Genomic DNA, 18,100 nt, shown 5'->3' with positions numbered 1-18,100 from the left:
ATGTGTGTGTGTGTGTGTGTGTGTGTGTGTGTGTGTAGTCTCTCAGAACATCTCTTTGTACTACAGTCATCCTTCTTACCAGTGCTTGACTGAGGGTATCTGAGACCACAGGATGTCTACCAGTAGAGGTTGTGCCATCAACTGGGCTGTGTTGATGGCCAAGACAGACAGGTCCCTGCCTCAGTTGTGAGTGTCCCGTATGTGCCTTCTTCTCGCTTTCCACTGTGACTGCATATTCCCTTCCAGGGTTCCATTTTCACTGGCAAACCAAGGCTCAGTGGCTCATGACTGTTCACAGGGGCAAATTGGACCTCTCTGGTGTCTAGCCGTGAAACGGTTAAGAATGATTCAGTGGCCACCACCCTCCCCTCTGGAGTGTATTTGCCTTGTAGTTTTCCTACAATAAACTCAGAGTGAGTTCACAACACGAAAATGCCTGTGTTTTCAGTTCTAGAAAGTTCTCAGGAATTTTCCCTTTGAGTATGGCTTTTTTCCTAATCCCTCCTTTGGGAACTCTGGTTGGAACTTTGCATTTTGTCATCAGTATCTCTTAACTTTGCTTTCCTAATTCATTTTTTTGTCCAAGTGTGTTCTGGGCTAATTAATTCACCCTCTACCATTAGTCTCCAGTCTAATTCCTATCATTGATAATTTTATATTTTTAATATTGTATTTTTCAGGTCTAAGAGTTCTGCTTATTATCTTTTCAAATCTGGCCAATCTTTTTTCTTTATCCCTCATTCTTGCATAATGGCTCCAGCCCCCTTTTTTAATCAGTTGGGCATTTTAGGTATAATTATTTTAATATCTCTTTCTTATCAGTGTATTGGATCTGGTCTCCTGCTAGTGGAGTTGGTAGGCTTTCCTGTTACTGAGGATCCTCGTACGCTTTGTAATATTTGTCTGTCTGCTCATCTTTTATTGATGCCGCCCTCATGTTCTGTCAACTTCATATTAACTCTTTTCTGCACATTTACATTTCTAAAGTGTGTTGCTGCAGCATAGTCTTGTTTTTTTCCTCCTTCCTTGGATTGCACTTGGGCCTATAAAATCCAAATTAGCATAGAGATATTCTTTTCTCTCAGTTGGACTACTTTTATTATTTAGATCCACAGCGCAACCAGGAAGAAAATGGGGTATTCGTCTTTCTTGACTTTTCCACCTTATTAAAAAATGATCTAGCCTCACGTGAACCTCCTTGGGCAAGATGTTACAGAGCCTAATAGAATACTTATAGAAAATTGGCCATATTAGTGATACACTTCGTTTCCTTATGTCTTGGTTATTTATACTTACACACACTCTCTCTCCAAATAAAACTCAAGAAGATTACATAATTAATTTTTTCCTAAGTAGTTAGTAAGATTTGGCACAAATTTTCTCTGTGTCTAAATGTTTCTGATACCTCTCATCAGCTTGAGATCTAAAAATAAATCTCTCCTCCTGATACAGGGAGATTGGAGGTGTACTTTAAAACATACTGTTATCAAGAACTTTCAAGTACTTTCTATAAATGGGTTTATAAAAGAAGAGTTTCATATTGCCAAGTATAAATTATTTTTTATTTCTTCTTTAAGATAAGAAAATGGATGGAACTAGAGAACATTCAGCTAAGTGAGATCAGCCCGTCTCAGAAAGCCCAGAGCTGTATGTTTCCTCTCATAGGTGGATGCTAGAGAGAAAATAGAAAGCATAAGGAACGTGAGCTTTATGAGGAGAGAGACCAGTAGAGGAGTGGAAGGGATGAGAAGTGGGCTAGGGAGGGGAAGGAGGCTTGAGGAGGGAACCGTTCTAGTGTCCCACGGCCAAATATAAGGCATTACAACCGAGTTTATGGATGCATTTGGGGAAGGGAGAGAGGATGGGGACGGGGGCGGGACGTAGAAGGAAGCACACCAAAAGCCGTGCACGTCCATCTTGTATCACACTGTACCTCACTAACAATAACTGCAGTGTGCTCATGAAAGTGTAAAACAGGCTGATGGGGAAAGATTGCAGATCTGAAACCAGCCTCAGCAACTTAGCAATATCATTTCCAAATAAAAAGTAATAGGGCTGGGGGTATAGAATGCCCCTTGATTCAATCCCTAATGCCACACACATCATATATGTGTGTATGTATGTGTGTATATGTGGTGTATATAAATATATATTTTTAAATTAATATATATGCAATATATATATATATATATTTCTTCTTTATATTAGTCTACTAAGGAAAATTTTAGGCAATTTATGTTAAAGCAAAATTTTGTTTATGAGGTGATTCTGTTTTTGCTTTTGTTTTCAGTATTGGAGATTGAACCCAGGGACATTATACCTCTGAGATACAGCACCAGCCCTATTTTATTTTTTAGTTTGAAACAGGGTCTAAGTTGCAGAGGGCCTCACAAGTTGCTGAAGCTGGCCTCCAGCCTGAGATTCTCCTCTCTCAGCCTCTCAAACATTGGTCTTGTAGGCATGTGCCACCATGCCCTGCTTGTTGTAGCAGTTTGGTAAGTCAAAATGGAATGGCCTGTGGATTGGGGCCTGCCAGTACCCCAGAGCTCAGTGACCTAAGCCCTTTACCCTTCTGTTCTCCTGGGCACGAATGAGGATGTTCACTGTTCATATCTGGCTGATCCCCATGCCAGAGTCTATGTTGTATCCCAGGCCACATGTTTTCAGGCTGCCTATAACACTCTAGTATAATTATCAACTGTGTATCTTTCTTAGTAACTACCTGGTGTCCTCCAGAGCAGTGAAAACATCTTATTTTGGAATCATCTAAACCTAACAAGATGTGCAATGCTTAATACAGGCAAGTTTAGAGCATATCAGAGCCCTCAATGTCCATTAAGAGGTTGCTTGGCTGCGGCTTTTCCAAAGAAATCGTGTACATTCACTAGAGTACTAATTTTTTGAATTCACAACCTCCTTTTGAGATTCTTATAAGAACTAACAACTCAAATGCATGTAAATACATTCATGGAAAACAGCATTCTGTTTGAAATTAAGAAGGCTTATAATCACCCTCCACATTTTTATATGGAACATTAATCTAGTACAATATTTGGTTTGCTAATTTGGGATCTTATCTCAAAACTTAAGATGTATATTAAACTGATATTTTTAGGATAGAATATTTAGTTGCTTGCTTATTAATTAATTTTATTTATGGTACTAGAGGTTGAACCCAGGGGCATTTTACCTCTGAGCCACACCTCCAGCCCTATTTTTTTTTTAATTTTGAAACATGATCTTGCTAAATTGTGGAAGGCCTCACTAAGTTGCTACAGTTGGCTTTAAACCTGTGATCCTCCTGTATCAGCTTCCAAATACTGGGATTATAGGTGTGGGCCACCACACCCATTCTAAGCTATTTTTTAAAAGAAATTCCTAGTATCTTTTGAGATTGAAACTGATTTTCATATGTAGCCTATAAGCACATTTTGTTTGATTAATATGTTATATTTTGAGCAAACCCTAAATTGGGGGAATTTCACATAAAATTAGAGCCCCAGTTTCTTTGAAAAAAAAAATCTGTAAATATGTCTAGCTTCCCCTCATAAGGCAGAGCTAAGTAAGAGTTCCATTTTAAGAATATCCTTTGCTGAGTTGGGTGTGGTGACTCATGCCTGTAATCTCAATACTTGGGAGGCTGAGCTAGGAGGGTCACAATTTGAGGCCAGACTCAGCAACTTAGTGAGTCCCTGTTTCAAAAAAATATATAAAAATAAAATGGGAATGGTTGTGTAATTCAGTCATAAGGACTTAAGAATCATGTATTTTAATTTTACTTGCCCTACCTTACTCATTTTACCAAATAGTGTTGCTAACTTATTTTTATATTTTTCACCTTATTTACTTACATGTTTATATTAAGTCTAAGATCATTGTGTATGACCTGAAATAATGAAAAAATGTACATAAGATACTTGAATATACATTTATATTTAAAATCAGCTCTTGCAACCACTTTTATTTTTTCTGCTGCAGCTCTGCAGACACAGGTACACAGGTAGACTTGCTGACAGGTGGCCACCACTGCAGGATACTCCAGTGACCAGCTGGCTTTCTAATGATTTTTTTCTCTGACCGGGTACTTTCTTCCCAGAAGGAACCTCCACTTTCCAGCGCAGTTCATGCATAGCTGCCAGCATTCCAAATGTGAGCTTGGGCTCAATTCCTCAAGGATGGAGAAAGAGGAGCAGCTTGATCTTTTGAATGCTAGATTCTGCCTTCTTTCTTTCACTTACAATCCTGCCATCCTTGGCACTTTGCATCCGCCTCATGTGCTTATGTTCCTATTATCTACCTTCTTCTAGCATCCCTTCCCTATATATTCACTATGGTGACATGAAACCTAGTGCCAGGCACATGGTAAGTTCTCTGGAAATATTTGTTGAATAAGCAAGAATATAAATTACAGTGTGGATATAGGAGGATCACTGGTTCAAAACCAGCCTCAGCAACTCAACTTAGTGAGGCCCTCTGCAATATAGTGAGAATAGGATTGAGGGTATAGCTCAGATGTAGACTCCCCAGAACCACAAAAATAAATAAGTAAAAAATAAATAACTGGGGTGTGTGTGTGTGTGTGTGTGTGTGTGTGTGTGTTAGTTAAGGGGGGCATCCTACCGCTAAGGAATGCCCCCATCTTTATGTTATCTTTTATTTTGAAACAAGGCCTGGCTACTTTACTAAGGGTCTTACTAGGTTGCTAAGGCTACTCTGGAACCTGCAATCCTCCTGTCTCTGTCTCCTAAGTACTGGCATTACAGGCATGTGCCTCCATGCCTGATCTGAACAGGGCCTGTTTTCATGAAAGTCGTGGACTGAGAATGGCAGAACTGGCTTAGCCTTCGCAGCTGTCCTAAGAAGGCTTCTCTCCCCCAGGTGCGGTACTGGAGTGAGGGAGGGGAACAGGAGTCCTCCAGCAAACTGAAAGTGGCGGGGAATGAGACCTCGGCCCGCCTGCGGGGCTTGCAGAGCAACTTGGCCTACTACACGGCTGTCCGGGCTTACAACAGTGCAGGCGCCGGCCCCTTCAGCGTCACAGTGAACGCCACCACCAAGAAAACGCGTAAGTGCAGCCCCATCTGTGTAAGGTCGAGAAGAATGGTCCGTGTGAGAAACCACTGCCTCTGTTTTCATCCCCAATGGACAACCCAAGATGTCAATCCCAAAGAGGAAAATAAAGTTGGCTGCAGACTCCTGCAGAACAAGTGTGCCTCATGGCCTCCTCTTTGTGGTACCCCAAACCCTTAGGTCAGACTCCTCATGAGCATGATGGAGCACCTTTTGAACAATGTCAATGTGGAGGTTAAGTTAAAAGCATCCCTTCTTTCTTTCCTTTCTTCTTTCCTCCCTTCTTTCCCTTTTTTTCAGTCCTTCCTCTCTCCTTCCCGCCCTTCCTTCCCTTCCCTTTCTTTTTCTTTCATCTGGTACTGGGGATGGAATCCTGGGGCATTCTATCTCTGAGCTGCATCCTCAGCCCTATTTTATTTTTTAGTTTAAAACAGGGTCTCACTAAGTTGCAGAGGACCTTGCTAAGTTGCTAAGGCTAGCCTTGAATCTGCAGTCCCCCTGTCTCAGCCTCTCAAGTACTGGGATTACAAATATGCACTGCCATTCCCGGCTCCCCTATTCTTTTTAAATGAGATACATTTGTTTGGATTTGCTTTCAATGCTATCTTAGTTCTCCAGTGCGTGGGGGTTTCTGGTGTGCATTACTAAGTAAAAACTTAACATCAGAGAACCAGGAGTTTCTTTCTCACATTATTTTAAGATGGCAATATGAATTAAGAGATAATCATTAGAAGCCAGGCGTAGTGGTGCACGCTTTTAATCCCATTACTCAGGAGACTGAGACAGGAAGATTACAGGTTCTCAACCAGCCTTGGCAACCTAGTGAGACCCTGTTTCAAATAAGAGAATAAAACATAGGGCTGGAAGTGTGTAGAATGCCTCAGGGTTCAATCCCCAGTACCACACACATACAAAAGAGACAACCATTACAAGATATTGGTAGATAAACAGACATACATACAGATAGATAGATACTTTAAATATCTGACCAGAATTCAGATGTGGTGATACAAATATATAAACCCAGAAATTTGAGAGGTTGAGGCAGGAGGATTACAGATCCCAGGCCAACCTCAGCAATTTCGCAAGGCCCTCTACCACTTAATGAGATCCTTTTTCAAACTAAAAAATCAAGTAAGTCCAGACTGAGGAACTCAGTGAGAACCTATCGCAAAAATACAAAAGGGGGTGGGGGGGGGCTGGAGATGTAGCTCAGTGGTAGAACAGCCCTGGGTTAAATCCTCAGTAATAATAAAAAAAAATCTAACCAGAGATGGTAATGTGGTAAAGTTGCCTTCAAAACTGCGATTTAGTAAGCCATATATTCACAGATGAGTTCACAAGTGATCATGATGCTTCAGAATTAAATTAGCCTCAAAGAACAAAATGCCTGTGGTGAGCATTTTCGAGCATCCCACAGATATCTCAGTTGAACCAGTAGCACATAGTATTTCATGACCGTTTAGTTATTTCTGGTGGCATTGTCCTTGTCTTACCTAGGTGATTGAGAACATTCCAGGCCCCACGTGATTCTTGCTTATTTCCTTCTTATTTTCATTCTAAAGGCAATTAAAATGGGATATGAATGAATTAGGTAACTTTAACCCGTTGATGTTTATACTTGCAGAAAGTTGTTTTCCTAGCTTATTTTATTTATCTTTATTAGTATATATGTTTGCTTAACTGGCTTTATATAGGTATAAGACAATGATTGTGCCTGGCTTCCTATTTCTTTAATGTATTTCTACATCCATATATTATTTCTGAATTCATTTGAAATCGTATATCGAATAGCTAAAATTACTAAAAACTGAAATTGAATTTAATGAGCTAGAATTATTGTTAATTTAAAATATATGGCATATATTTACATATATAACATTATATTTAAGTAGATATATATATATATATATATGTACATATATATGATCCCATGGCTTTAGATGTTAATTACCCAATGTTAATTTGATCAGGAAAGTGTGTATGCTATCTTTGTATTGAGTATAGAAAAAAAGAGGTTGGGCTCTCAAATTACTAGTTTAATGAGCATTGCGGGGCAAAAGTTTAGCAATGAACCCGTTTATCCCCTTCTGTAACATCCATTCGTAAGCAAAAACGAATGTGACAATTTAACATTGTTCTTATCTAATCATAGGGGAAGCCTGACCCAGTCTCTTATATAGTACACGGTTGATGTTAAACCAAGGAGCAAGTTGGTGTGGAAGAACATGGACTAAAAATGTTCTATACTTACAAATTTTTACTAAATATGTTTGCCTTTCCCAATAACAAGTTTCACATTAGTAAAGCTTAAATATACATGATTATTGATACAGTCAAAACACAGCATCCATCAAAAATTCTGACTACAAGAAATGTTTGCAAACAAGTTTCTTCGGCTCTTTCTTCTGACTTAGTAATTGATGACTCACTAGGAAATAGGATTGAAAGAGACAGGGTGATGTCATATTACAGTCAGGGAAAAACTTAGTGAATCAGAAGACAGAAGAAGAGACCGGAAAGAAAGAAAAGAAAAGAAAAAAATTACCTATTTTACAGTTTCCCTGAGGTTATCTGTAGATGTTATTCAGGAAAAAAATATTTACATTGGGTGGGAATTCACAACACATTGTTAAAATATCTAGTCACTTTAAAAATCAATTATATATAAGAAGCAAGCATTTATTTTTAAATTTAATGTTAACAATTTTCAAGCATGTACCAAATTTTAAAAAATATATAATCTTTAAAAGCTACTTATAGTACTCCTAACCTCTTTTACTTTTTTTTTTTCTTGTATTTGGAATTGAACCTAGGAACATTCTACCTGCAAGCAATACCCCAGCCCTATTTTATTTTTTTAATTTGTTTTTTTTATGGCTGAGTAAAATTTTATTATGTGTATATACCATCCATTCATCTGTTGAGGCATCTAAGCTGGTTCCATATTTGGCTATTGTATATTGTGCTGCTATGAACATAGATATGCAAGTGTTACAATAATATTCTGATTTGATTTCTTTGAGAAGACACCAAAAAAATCTATTGCTGGGTCATATGGTAATTCTTTTTTTTTTTTTATTGGTGCCTTATATTCATACAACTTATTGGGGTAAAAAACTTGTTATTTTTTTAATTTGGAAATAGGGTCTTGCTAAGTTACTGAGAGCCTTGCTAAGTTGCTGAGGCTGGTCTTGAACCCGTGATTTTCCTGTCTCAGCCTCCCAAGTTCTGGGATTACAGGTGTGCACCCCCACCCCACACCCAGCTTTCTCCTCGTCTTTGACGTGGCTGGTTTAACTCCAAATACTATTTAAGAATTCTGATCGGTCTCTTGCGATCATCATACGAAGGGAATTATCTGTATGCCTTGGGTAGGAAGAACTCTGACACTGTTTGTGATTACTTTCTTGCTATCTTTCTTCCCCTCTGGCCTTTTGGCTTCACGGGGCAAGAGGTCCAGTGACCAGTTTAAACCCAGTACATGCACCTACTCCTTAAATACTAAATGGATGAATGAAACCTAAAAAAAAAAAAAAGGCTAGCCTGAAATATTATTATTGATCAGACATTCTCCCTCATATTGTAAATTCACAACACATACTGGAACCTTTTACTCTCTTGCTTAAAATACTGAGCATAGGTGATACTTCTGATTAATGTAAAATAACACAAGGATTTTCAAGGAAACCGCTGTAGCTTCCATTATACACTTAATTTTTTCATATCCACACACTCGTGCTCTTTAAAAAGCATTTTCAAGTTAACAGTAATTAGCCTCTTTAAGGAATCGAAGAAGAATTTCTGTCACATGCAATCCAGAGAGAGCTAATGTTGTCCCTCTAATGAAATTTGATGAAGAAAACTTGCATATAGCTTAGGATAATGAAATTTGTCACTTTCTAAAAGGAAATATATTGAGTTTTATGTCCCAAGCATGCAAGAAAGAATCTATTCTGTAGGACAAATGCTCTGCTTTGTATAACTGAAAATTCAAGTGCTTATTCTGCCATCAGTCTGGATGGATCCAGGTCCTCATCATCCTTAAGTATCTAGTCAAGAGTGATTCTGGAATTTTTTGTTTGTTTGTTTGTTTGTTTGTTTGTTCTGAGGAACTAAAATAATGAGGTTTATTTTGCTGAAATGGAAACATAATAGAAGAGACTAGCTTTAAATGGTCAATCAAGAACTCAATTTTAGACAAATTCAGTTTGAGATCTTACTAGATAATTCTTAAGAATGTTGAGTACCTGTTCCCATTCAGACTGAATGAAACTTTTAACAATATTATCCCTCTAATGAAATTGATGAAAAAAACTTGCAGATAGTTTAAAAAATAAAAATTGTGATATTTGTCACTTTCTAAAAGGAAACATATTGAGAGTTTATGTCCCAAGCATGCCATGTTACAACAGCCTATTACTGGTGTGGTGGCTGGCACACACCTGAAATACCAATACGTGGGAAGTTGAGACAGGAGGATCACAGGTTCGAGGCCAGCCTCAGCAACTTATGGAGACTTTCAGCAACCTAATAAGACCTAGTTTCAAAATAAAAAATAAAAATGGATTGGGAGTGTAGCTCGGAGGTAGAATGCTCTTGAGTTCAATCCTTAGTAACACACACACACACACACACACACACACACACACACACGCATACCATTTCTCTTTATCTTATTTTTCATTGGTTGAGGGAGTCTGATGCCAAAAAGGGGACGTTCTTCTTTGTGCAGGTGAAGAACCAGGCATCCCACAGCCAAGCCTTCTGCTGGGAGAACCAGGCAGAAGAAAAGCATAACATTCGAGGTCCAGAATGAAGCAGAGCTGTTTCTGTTTTTTGTTTTTTGTTTTGTTTGTTTGTCTTTTTTTTGTGGTACTGGGGGTGGAACCCAGGGGCTTTCTACCTCCAGGCTATACTCCCAGACCTTTTTTATATTTTATTTGGAAACAGGGTCTCACTAAGTTGCTGAAAGCCTCACTAAGTAGCTGAGGCTGGCTTCAAACCTGCGCGATCCTCCTGTCTCAGCCTCCCAAGCGCGGGATTACAAGCGTGCGCCACCACACCCGGCTCAAGCAGAGCTGTTTTGAATCCACATAACACCTCTCATTATTTGTGTGTCTTAGCAAGTTTGTAAACTTTTTTATTTGTGTATAGAACATGTAAGATCAATTTGCCGTCCAAACCATTTTTAAATGTGCAGAGTGTTAAGAACATTCACAGACTGAAAAGAACTTTTTTTTCACCTTGCAGAACTGAAGCTCTGTGCCTGCTAAACAATTTTCTGTTCCTCCTCTGACAGCCCCTGGCAGCCACCATTTGACTCTCTGTCTCTGAATTTAGCTACTCTAGATAGCTCAGAAAAGTGGAATTGTAGAGTGCCCATCAGCGCTCATCTTTTTATGAATGGCCTGGACCACATAGCATAATGTCCTCAGGGTCTGTTCCTGTTATAGCAGGGGTCAGATTTTCACTTCCTTTTAAGCCTAGATAATTACCCCATTATACATCAATACCACATTTTGTGTTTTATCCATTTGTTAATGGGTAATGAGAATCTCTTTGCTGTGTCCATCTTTTCACGACCATGAATAATGCTGTAGTGTGACATAAATATAATTTAACTCTCTGGGTCCAGACCACCCATTACAGAAGTGGGCATTATTATAACATGCTGTACTGAGAATTAAGTAAACTATTATATAAAGTGCCTCTGTACTACCTAACACAGTGTGCATATTTACCATGCATTACTTAACTAACCTGGTCCAGGGTTCATGAGAGGGAGCTAAGGTGTGAATCCAAGTTTCTAAACCCCGGAATGTTTCAGTAATTCTCTAATGAAATTCTCATTAACTTCTTAGGGTTGCTGCTTTCTCTCTCTCCTCTCTCCTCTCTCCTCCCTCCCTCTCTCCTCTCTCCTCCCTCCCTCTCTCCTCTCTTTTCTCTCTCTCTCTCTCTCTCTCTCTCTCTCTCTCTCTCTCTCTCTCTCCCCCTCCCTCCCTCCCTCCCTCCCTCTCTCTCTCTCCTCTCTCCTCTCTCCTCTCTCCCCTCTCCTCTCCCTCTCCTCTCTCTCTCTCCCCACCTATATATATTTATATTTCTCCCTATCTCTTTCTCTTAGGAATTGGTTTAAATTCAAAACAAGGAAGACTTTAAAATACAGATTCTCTGCTGTGATTTTTCAAGTGGGTAGCCAGGCCTTCGTGAGGACAAATCTAAGTCATCCTTATGTTTGATCACCTCTCATTTTACCCCTCTCATCTTACAAGACTGGCTTAAAAATCATACACATTCATTTCTCCTGACTTTTTTTCTTTTTTGGTGGTACTGGGGTTCCTGGAAGCCCTTCTACCTCCGGGCTACACTCCCAGACCTATTTTATACTTTTTTATGTGGAAACCAGGTCTCGGCTTCGAACCTGCGCGATCCTCCTGTCTCCGCCTCCCAAGTGCAGGGATTACAAGCGTGCGCCACCAGCCCGGCTTCTCCTGACTTTTTCATCTGCTCATTTGGCAAATGCTTTCAGGCCCTGTGTGTGTCAAAACAAGTCACACTGTGGTCTTCCTCTACTCATGGTCAAGAGTTCCTCTAGTGGTGGAGGAAGGAATTTACTTCCTAACACTGTCAAAATGTTGCCCAGGAGATTTTGAGCACAATTAGTGTGCCATCTTTAAAGTACAACATGAATAGAACAAAATGGATTTTCTCACCATGTAATTACAATGCCTTTTGGGGAGTACCAGAGGTTGGACCCCGGAGCAGGCTACCTCTGAGCTATACCCCCAGATATTTTTATTTTTATTTTTTTTAAACAAAATCTCACCAAGTTGCTGAAGGTCATGCTAAATTACTGAGGATAGCCTCACAGCTGTGATCCTCCTCCTGCCTTACCCTCCCAAGTACTGGGATTATAGACTTGCACCATCCTGCCTGGCTGAAATGCCCTGTTAAAAGGAAATTTTATTAAGCTGGGCATCATGGTATATGTACCTGTAATCCCTGTATTTGAGAGGCTGAGACAGAAAGATCTCAGGTTCAAGGCCAACACAGTAATTTAGTGATACCTTGTTTAAAAATAAAAACTAAGCCTGGTGTGGGTGGTGCATGCTTGTAATCCCAGTATTTGGGAGGCTGAGTCAAGGGAATCGCAGGTTCAAAGCCAGCCTCAGCAACTTAGTGAGGTTCTCAGCAACTTAGTAATACCCTGCTTCCAATTAAAATAGGGCTGGTGTTATAGCTCGGAGAGGTAATGCCTCTAAATTCAATCACCAGCACCACAAAAATATTAATTAAAAGTAAAACAGAATGGGGGTATAGCTCAAAGGTAGAATGGAGTTTAATTTCCAGTACCACAAAAAGAAAAAAAGAAGAAGGAATTTTGCTATTGTCATTTGTTCTGATTTCACCTCTACATCACACATTACCAAAAAAAAAAAAAGAGAGAGAGAGAGAGAGAGAGATCCTTCTCCTTGCTCTTGCCTTCTATGGTGCCATTCCTCTGCTCTGTGTAAAATGTGACTCCATGCACACCTGTTTCCTAACTTCCCATTTTGCATTTTAAGCTCCCAGCCAGCCACCGGGAAATGTCATTTGGAATGCCACAGACACGAAAGTGTTACTTACCTGGGAGCAGGTTAAAGCTATGGAGAATGAGTCAGAAGTAACAGGATATAAGGTAAGTCGGCTAGCTGACAATGTTTTACTTCCCTACTGCTGTCAATGTGCTTTAAAGGGAAACTAGGTTAACATGAACTTTTTTTGTGTGTGTGTGGTACTGGGGATGGAACTCAGGGGCCTTCTACCTCCGGGCTGCACTCCCAGACCTATTTTTTATATTTTATTTGGAAACAGGGTCTCTTAAGCCAGCGCGGCTGGCTTCAAACCTGTGCGATCCTCCTGTCTTCGCCTCCAAAGCTCGGGGATGACAAGCGTGCGCCACCACGCCCGGCTTAATAAGAACTTTTAAAAAATGTTGATGATATAGTTTCTTATCATATCATCTAATGTTCATGGTATCAAAATACCTCACTTGTTAGGATAGATATAGATTGACATGCAGTAATTCTGTCTGTATGAGAATTTGGGATACAGTGTTTGTAAATTGTGTCTTCATCAGCTTTTGGTTTCTGATGCTTACCATGTATCACTAAGCAGCCAAACATGGTTGCACACACCTGTAATCCCAGGACATGGGCGACTAAGACAGGAGGATCACAGGTTCAAGGCCAGCTTTAGCTAATAGCAAGACCCTTAGAAACTTAGACCCTGTTTCAACATAGCAAATACAGTGGGGCTGGAGGAACCAGGTGTGGTGGCACATGCATCTAACAACAGTACTTGGGAGGCTAGGACAGGATGATTGCAGGTTTGAGAGCAGCCGAGCATTATAGCAAGACTCTTAGCATCCTAGTGAGACCCTGTTTCAAAGTGAAATATAAAATGGGTTGGGGTTTAGTTTAGAGGTAGGGTTCAATATTTAGTACCAAAAAAGAAAGGAAAAGAAACTAAAAGCGTTGTTTCTGATTCCTTGGTTGGCTGTTAAAGATCCATGAAGTATGATCCTTCCCTGGGTCTCTAGCCTCAGCTGACCTCCTCTGAGAATCAAATGATTCTGCTGTCTGCTAATCCTTAATCTAAGACCAATGGCTAGCATTAGGAATGCAATTTGTGTTTGCATGGGTGCAGATAGAGAAAGGGGAAAATTTCAGAATTACAAGAAACGGTTTTAAAATAAGAGCCGGCCTTATAAGAAGTATCTGCTCCTGTCTTTCAGGTTTTCTATAGGACTAGCAGTCAAAGTCACTCGCAAGTGCTGAACACAAATAAGACCTCAGCTGAGCTTCTACTGCCCATGCAAGAGGACTACATTATCCAAGTCAAGGCCACCACGGAAGGAGGGGACGGTACCAGCAGCGAACAGATCAGGATTCCAAGGATAACTAGTAAGTTTCTCCGACTCTATTTTGCCTTTAGTAAATACCCCCGAGGAACCAGTCATTCAGTGCCCCTCTGCCCATCCTTTACCCCAGCATGTCCTTTATGTGGGCGCTGAGCAGGCTGGGGCTGTGAGCACTGGGGGCAAGAAGAAAACTTCCAAAGTGGTGCAATAGCTGGGTGTGGTGGCCCATGCCTCGAATCCAGTATTCAGGAGGCTAGACAGGAGGATCACAGGTTTGAGGCTAACTTCAGCAATTTAAGGGGACCCTCAGCAGTTTACGGAAACTCTGTTTCAAAATTAAAGAAAGAAAAAAAGCTGGTGGTATAGGTCAGAGGTAAAATGCCATTCATTGGGTTGCATCCAGGAAGGAAGGGAGGAAAAGGGGGAGGGAAAGACAGGGAGAAAGAGCAGGAAAGGAAGAAAAGACCTTGGCAAATATTTAACAAAACTGTATTACTTTGAATATTTCCACCTTCTGAAATCTGCCTCAATTTACCTTTGGATTCCCTAAGCTTAACTCCTTTAACTTCCATTTCTTTACCTTCTACAAATTATAGACAAAGTGTATCAATTATTTTAAGAGAAAAGTTAGCATGGCTAGATCATAAACTATTTACGTATGCCAAACCAAAATACATCCTTTTTAAATGTAAATTGATTTTAATTTCAGAGAAAGTTCGTACTAACTTTTCCTCTCAGAATTCAAATGAAACTCATTTTTCTAGAGAAGTTAAATTTTTAGAGTTAAGAAAAAACTGATTTTGGCACGCAAATTTTATCAGTGATGATGGTCAAAGAAATTTCATCTTCACTTTTAAGTCCCATGTCAGGAGTGTTCAGGCCCCGATTTATTGCAGTGTGAACCATGTCTTCATATTCTAGTCTGTATTTCTCGGTGACATAAATAACTTTGCCCCATTTCTATTTATTGACATCAGGCTAGTCTATACTACTGGACAATCCAGATTGAAGCGTGTGTGTGTGTGTGTGTGTGTGTGTGTGTGTAGTACTAGGTACATCCTCAGCCCTTTTATTGTTTTTTTTTTTCTATTGAAACAGGGTCTTGCTAGTTGTTGAGGGTCTCACTGCATTGCTGAGATTGCCCTCAAACCTATAATCCTCCTGTCTCAGCCTCCCAAGGAGTAGGATTACAAGTGTGCACTTCCATGCCTAGTTAAAAACTATTGGTTTTAATTAAAAAATTACATTAGCAACTAAAAAAAAGAGAGATACAGAAACCTGGAGGAATTTTATCTTTCTGTGCAATCACAGACTGTCATACTTGGACAAACACAAACAAAACAAGCTAGAAAATGAGAGCTGCCTGTCTCTCAACCAAGGTCTGCAATTAAGTCTGTGAAAACAATTTCAGACTGCAGACACTCCTAACACTCTAGGCACAGCCAGGAACAGTGGCTTAAGCCTGTAATTCCAGTACATGGGAGGCTGAGACAGAAGCAGGTTTGAGTCGGCACTTTAGTGAGACTCTCAGGAACTTAGCGAGACCTTGTTTCAGAATAAAAAATAAAATAGAGCTGAGGGTGAGATTCAGAGGTAAAATATCCCTGGGTTCAATTCCCAAAACAAAACAAACAAACAAAACTGTTTGGATTCACTTACTATCATTACTAATTTGGGTTTTTAAATAGTATGAATATTTCTTGCTTCTGGAATTGTGCAAGGTACAGAATTCACGTGATGCTATGGACCAAGAAGTAAGTTCCGTGCTTCTGCAGGGCCAACACTATTTTAGCATTTCAGGGCTGCTGAGTCAAGAGTAGCCTTTTCATCTGACATCTGCCGACTTGCTGAGTTTGCACAGACCAGCGACTGCACAAGGCTGTCTCCGGAAATGGAACTTTTATTGATCGCTTTTTTAAAGACAAGGTTTTATATATAATAATTTCTCTGCATGAAAGAGAAACAAGCAGATTTTTTCCAAACCCTTATCCAATAAAGATTTCTTTAAAGAAACCATCAAATTATCTCAAAATTATTTGTGCTAAAGTATCATTATTTTCAAAATAATTAAGTTGGTTTATTTTTTTTCAATTTCAACTAAAATAATACTAGATTGGGGTATGGTGGCACACTCCTGTAACCTCAGGACTTCGGAGGCTGAGATGGGAAGATGGCAGGTTTGAGGACAGCCTCAGCAAGTAGCAAGACTCTCACCAACTTAGTGAGACCCTGTTTCAAAATAAAAATAAATTAGGGCTAGAAGCTGGGCGTGATGATGCACGCTTGTAATCCCAGCATTTGGGAGACTGAGATCAGAGGATCGTGGTTCGCGGACAGCCTCAACTACTTAGTGAGGCCCTCTGCAACATAGTGAGACCCTGTTTCAAAATAAAGAATAAAAAAAAGGGTAGGGGGTGTAGCTCGGAGGTTGAATGCCCATGGATTCCATCCCCAGACCCCAAAATAAATTAGGGCTGGGGGTATATCTTGGAGATAGAATGCCCCTGGGTTCAGTCTCCCATATCACAAAAAAGAAAATGTAAAATAATAATAATAATAATAATAATAATAATAATAATAAATGAACAAATTTTGGAATGAATAATTTAAAAACACTTGAACCCATAGGTTTTCTGGGTATTCTTGACAAGTATATATGTTACACTGAAAAATAAAATAAGGACTAATAATAATAGCTCGAGTTTCCAGGTTAGGTTCATGTCGTAATTTAATTTTGGTATAAAAAGCATTGCTTTTGTCTTGTGACTTAGTACTTCTGGGCAGGTGACTTATAAACCCAGAAATTTATTTATTTTGGAGTCTGTAAAATCCTAACTCAAGGTGCCAACTGTCTGTGTCCATTCTCAAAGGCCCTGTCTCCTAATATGTTAATCTTCCTGATCTATCAGGAGCTCAGCTGTCAACATTTGACTTTGAAGGGGATCACTCTGACCACGTGCTGGTGCAATCCTTAGTAAGGAACTGCTTATTATCTTTCACAGATATGGATGCCAGAGGTTCCACGTCCTCCATCTTGAATGTCCACCGTGGGTCTAGTTATATACCTGTAGTGCTGTTCTTCCTCGTGAATGTCCTGTGGTGATATTAAGGTTTTTATTATTATTATTATTTCCTGGAAAGTTCATTGTTTACCAAAAAAATTACTTTCATGAAACATGGTGATTATGCATGTTTTTTTTAACTCTGTTTTTAACTTTCTACTTCATTATAGGTAAAAATATGAATATAATAAGAAAAAAAACAGTAAATCCTTTTAGAGGAATCTGAAATGCCTTAATATTTACTTGATAAACCAAAGGAATTTACATGTTACATACTGAAAACTTTTTATATAAATGTTCTTAAGCTATGAGTTTAAGCACTGCCTATGGGAAATGACTCACACACCCCCATGTGTACATACACACACATATAAAGTTGTGTCTTTTCAATAATGAAAAACTCTTCACCAGATATTCTTTTCATGTTATTACAGCATTACTTATTAAGTCTTAATAAATATTTCTGCAAAATCATTTAAATCTCTAAGAGTAAAAAAAAATACATTTAAACAAATTTTCTGTTGGAAGGGGATGGCATGTGATTCAAAAGGATTTGGTTGGGCAATGTTCCTCTGGAGCACAGGAGAGTGATGTTTGGCTCAGTGTACTAACTCAATGGTTGTGAGACTTTAGAAATCACTTTGCTCTCTGTAACTCTCAATTATTCATCTGTAAAATGTGGAGATAATAACACCCATCTTATCTGCCTCTGCCCCAGGAATTAGTTTTTAAAAGATAAAAAGGAAATATGAAAGTGCTCCGTCCCCTAGATTGCAGTGCCCCTTACAAAGCATTGGCATGAGTTTCCTTAAGCTTATAAAAGCCAGGAGGGCTTGCTACATTTTGAAGCATGCATCCCAATATTGTTTCCTTCAGTTATATAAAACTGAAATGAACACATCTTATCCTCTCTCAAAACTTAAAATTAAGACAGCAATTGTTTTCTGCATACCTAAAAAAATCTTGTGGGCTTTATTAAGATGCACTAAGGAAAATAAGGGAATGCCCAACTGTCAAATATCAAACAAAACTCACATGATTCCTCATTTCCAATTTTATTAAGGGA

General features: G+C 39.3%; 1 protein-coding gene across 1 annotated transcript in view; it reads left to right on the top strand.

The window, feature by feature from the left end:
• CNTN3 (contactin 3) overlaps positions 1-17,075 on the top strand; it is a gene marked incomplete at both ends in the record, with an annotated part of 208,780 nt that extends 191,705 nt beyond the window's left edge. Inside the window, 4 exons of the mRNA XM_080718026.1 lie at positions 4,879-5,065; positions 12,636-12,748; positions 13,847-14,015; positions 16,975-17,075. Coding sequence (XP_080574152.1) covers positions 4,879-5,065; positions 12,636-12,748; positions 13,847-14,015; positions 16,975-17,075 — 570 coding nt within the window. The remainder of the gene's footprint in view (positions 1-4,878; positions 5,066-12,635; positions 12,749-13,846; positions 14,016-16,974) is intronic.
• Between the last annotated feature and the right edge of the window lie 1,025 nt (positions 17,076-18,100).

This window comes from Muscardinus avellanarius (assembly GCF_963383645.1).
Source record: "Muscardinus avellanarius genome assembly, chromosome: 22".
Lineage (NCBI taxonomy): Eukaryota > Metazoa > Chordata > Mammalia > Rodentia > Gliridae > Muscardinus > Muscardinus avellanarius.
The sequence above is the reverse complement of the archived record's forward strand: the minus strand, read 5'-3'. Positions and strand labels throughout refer to the sequence as shown.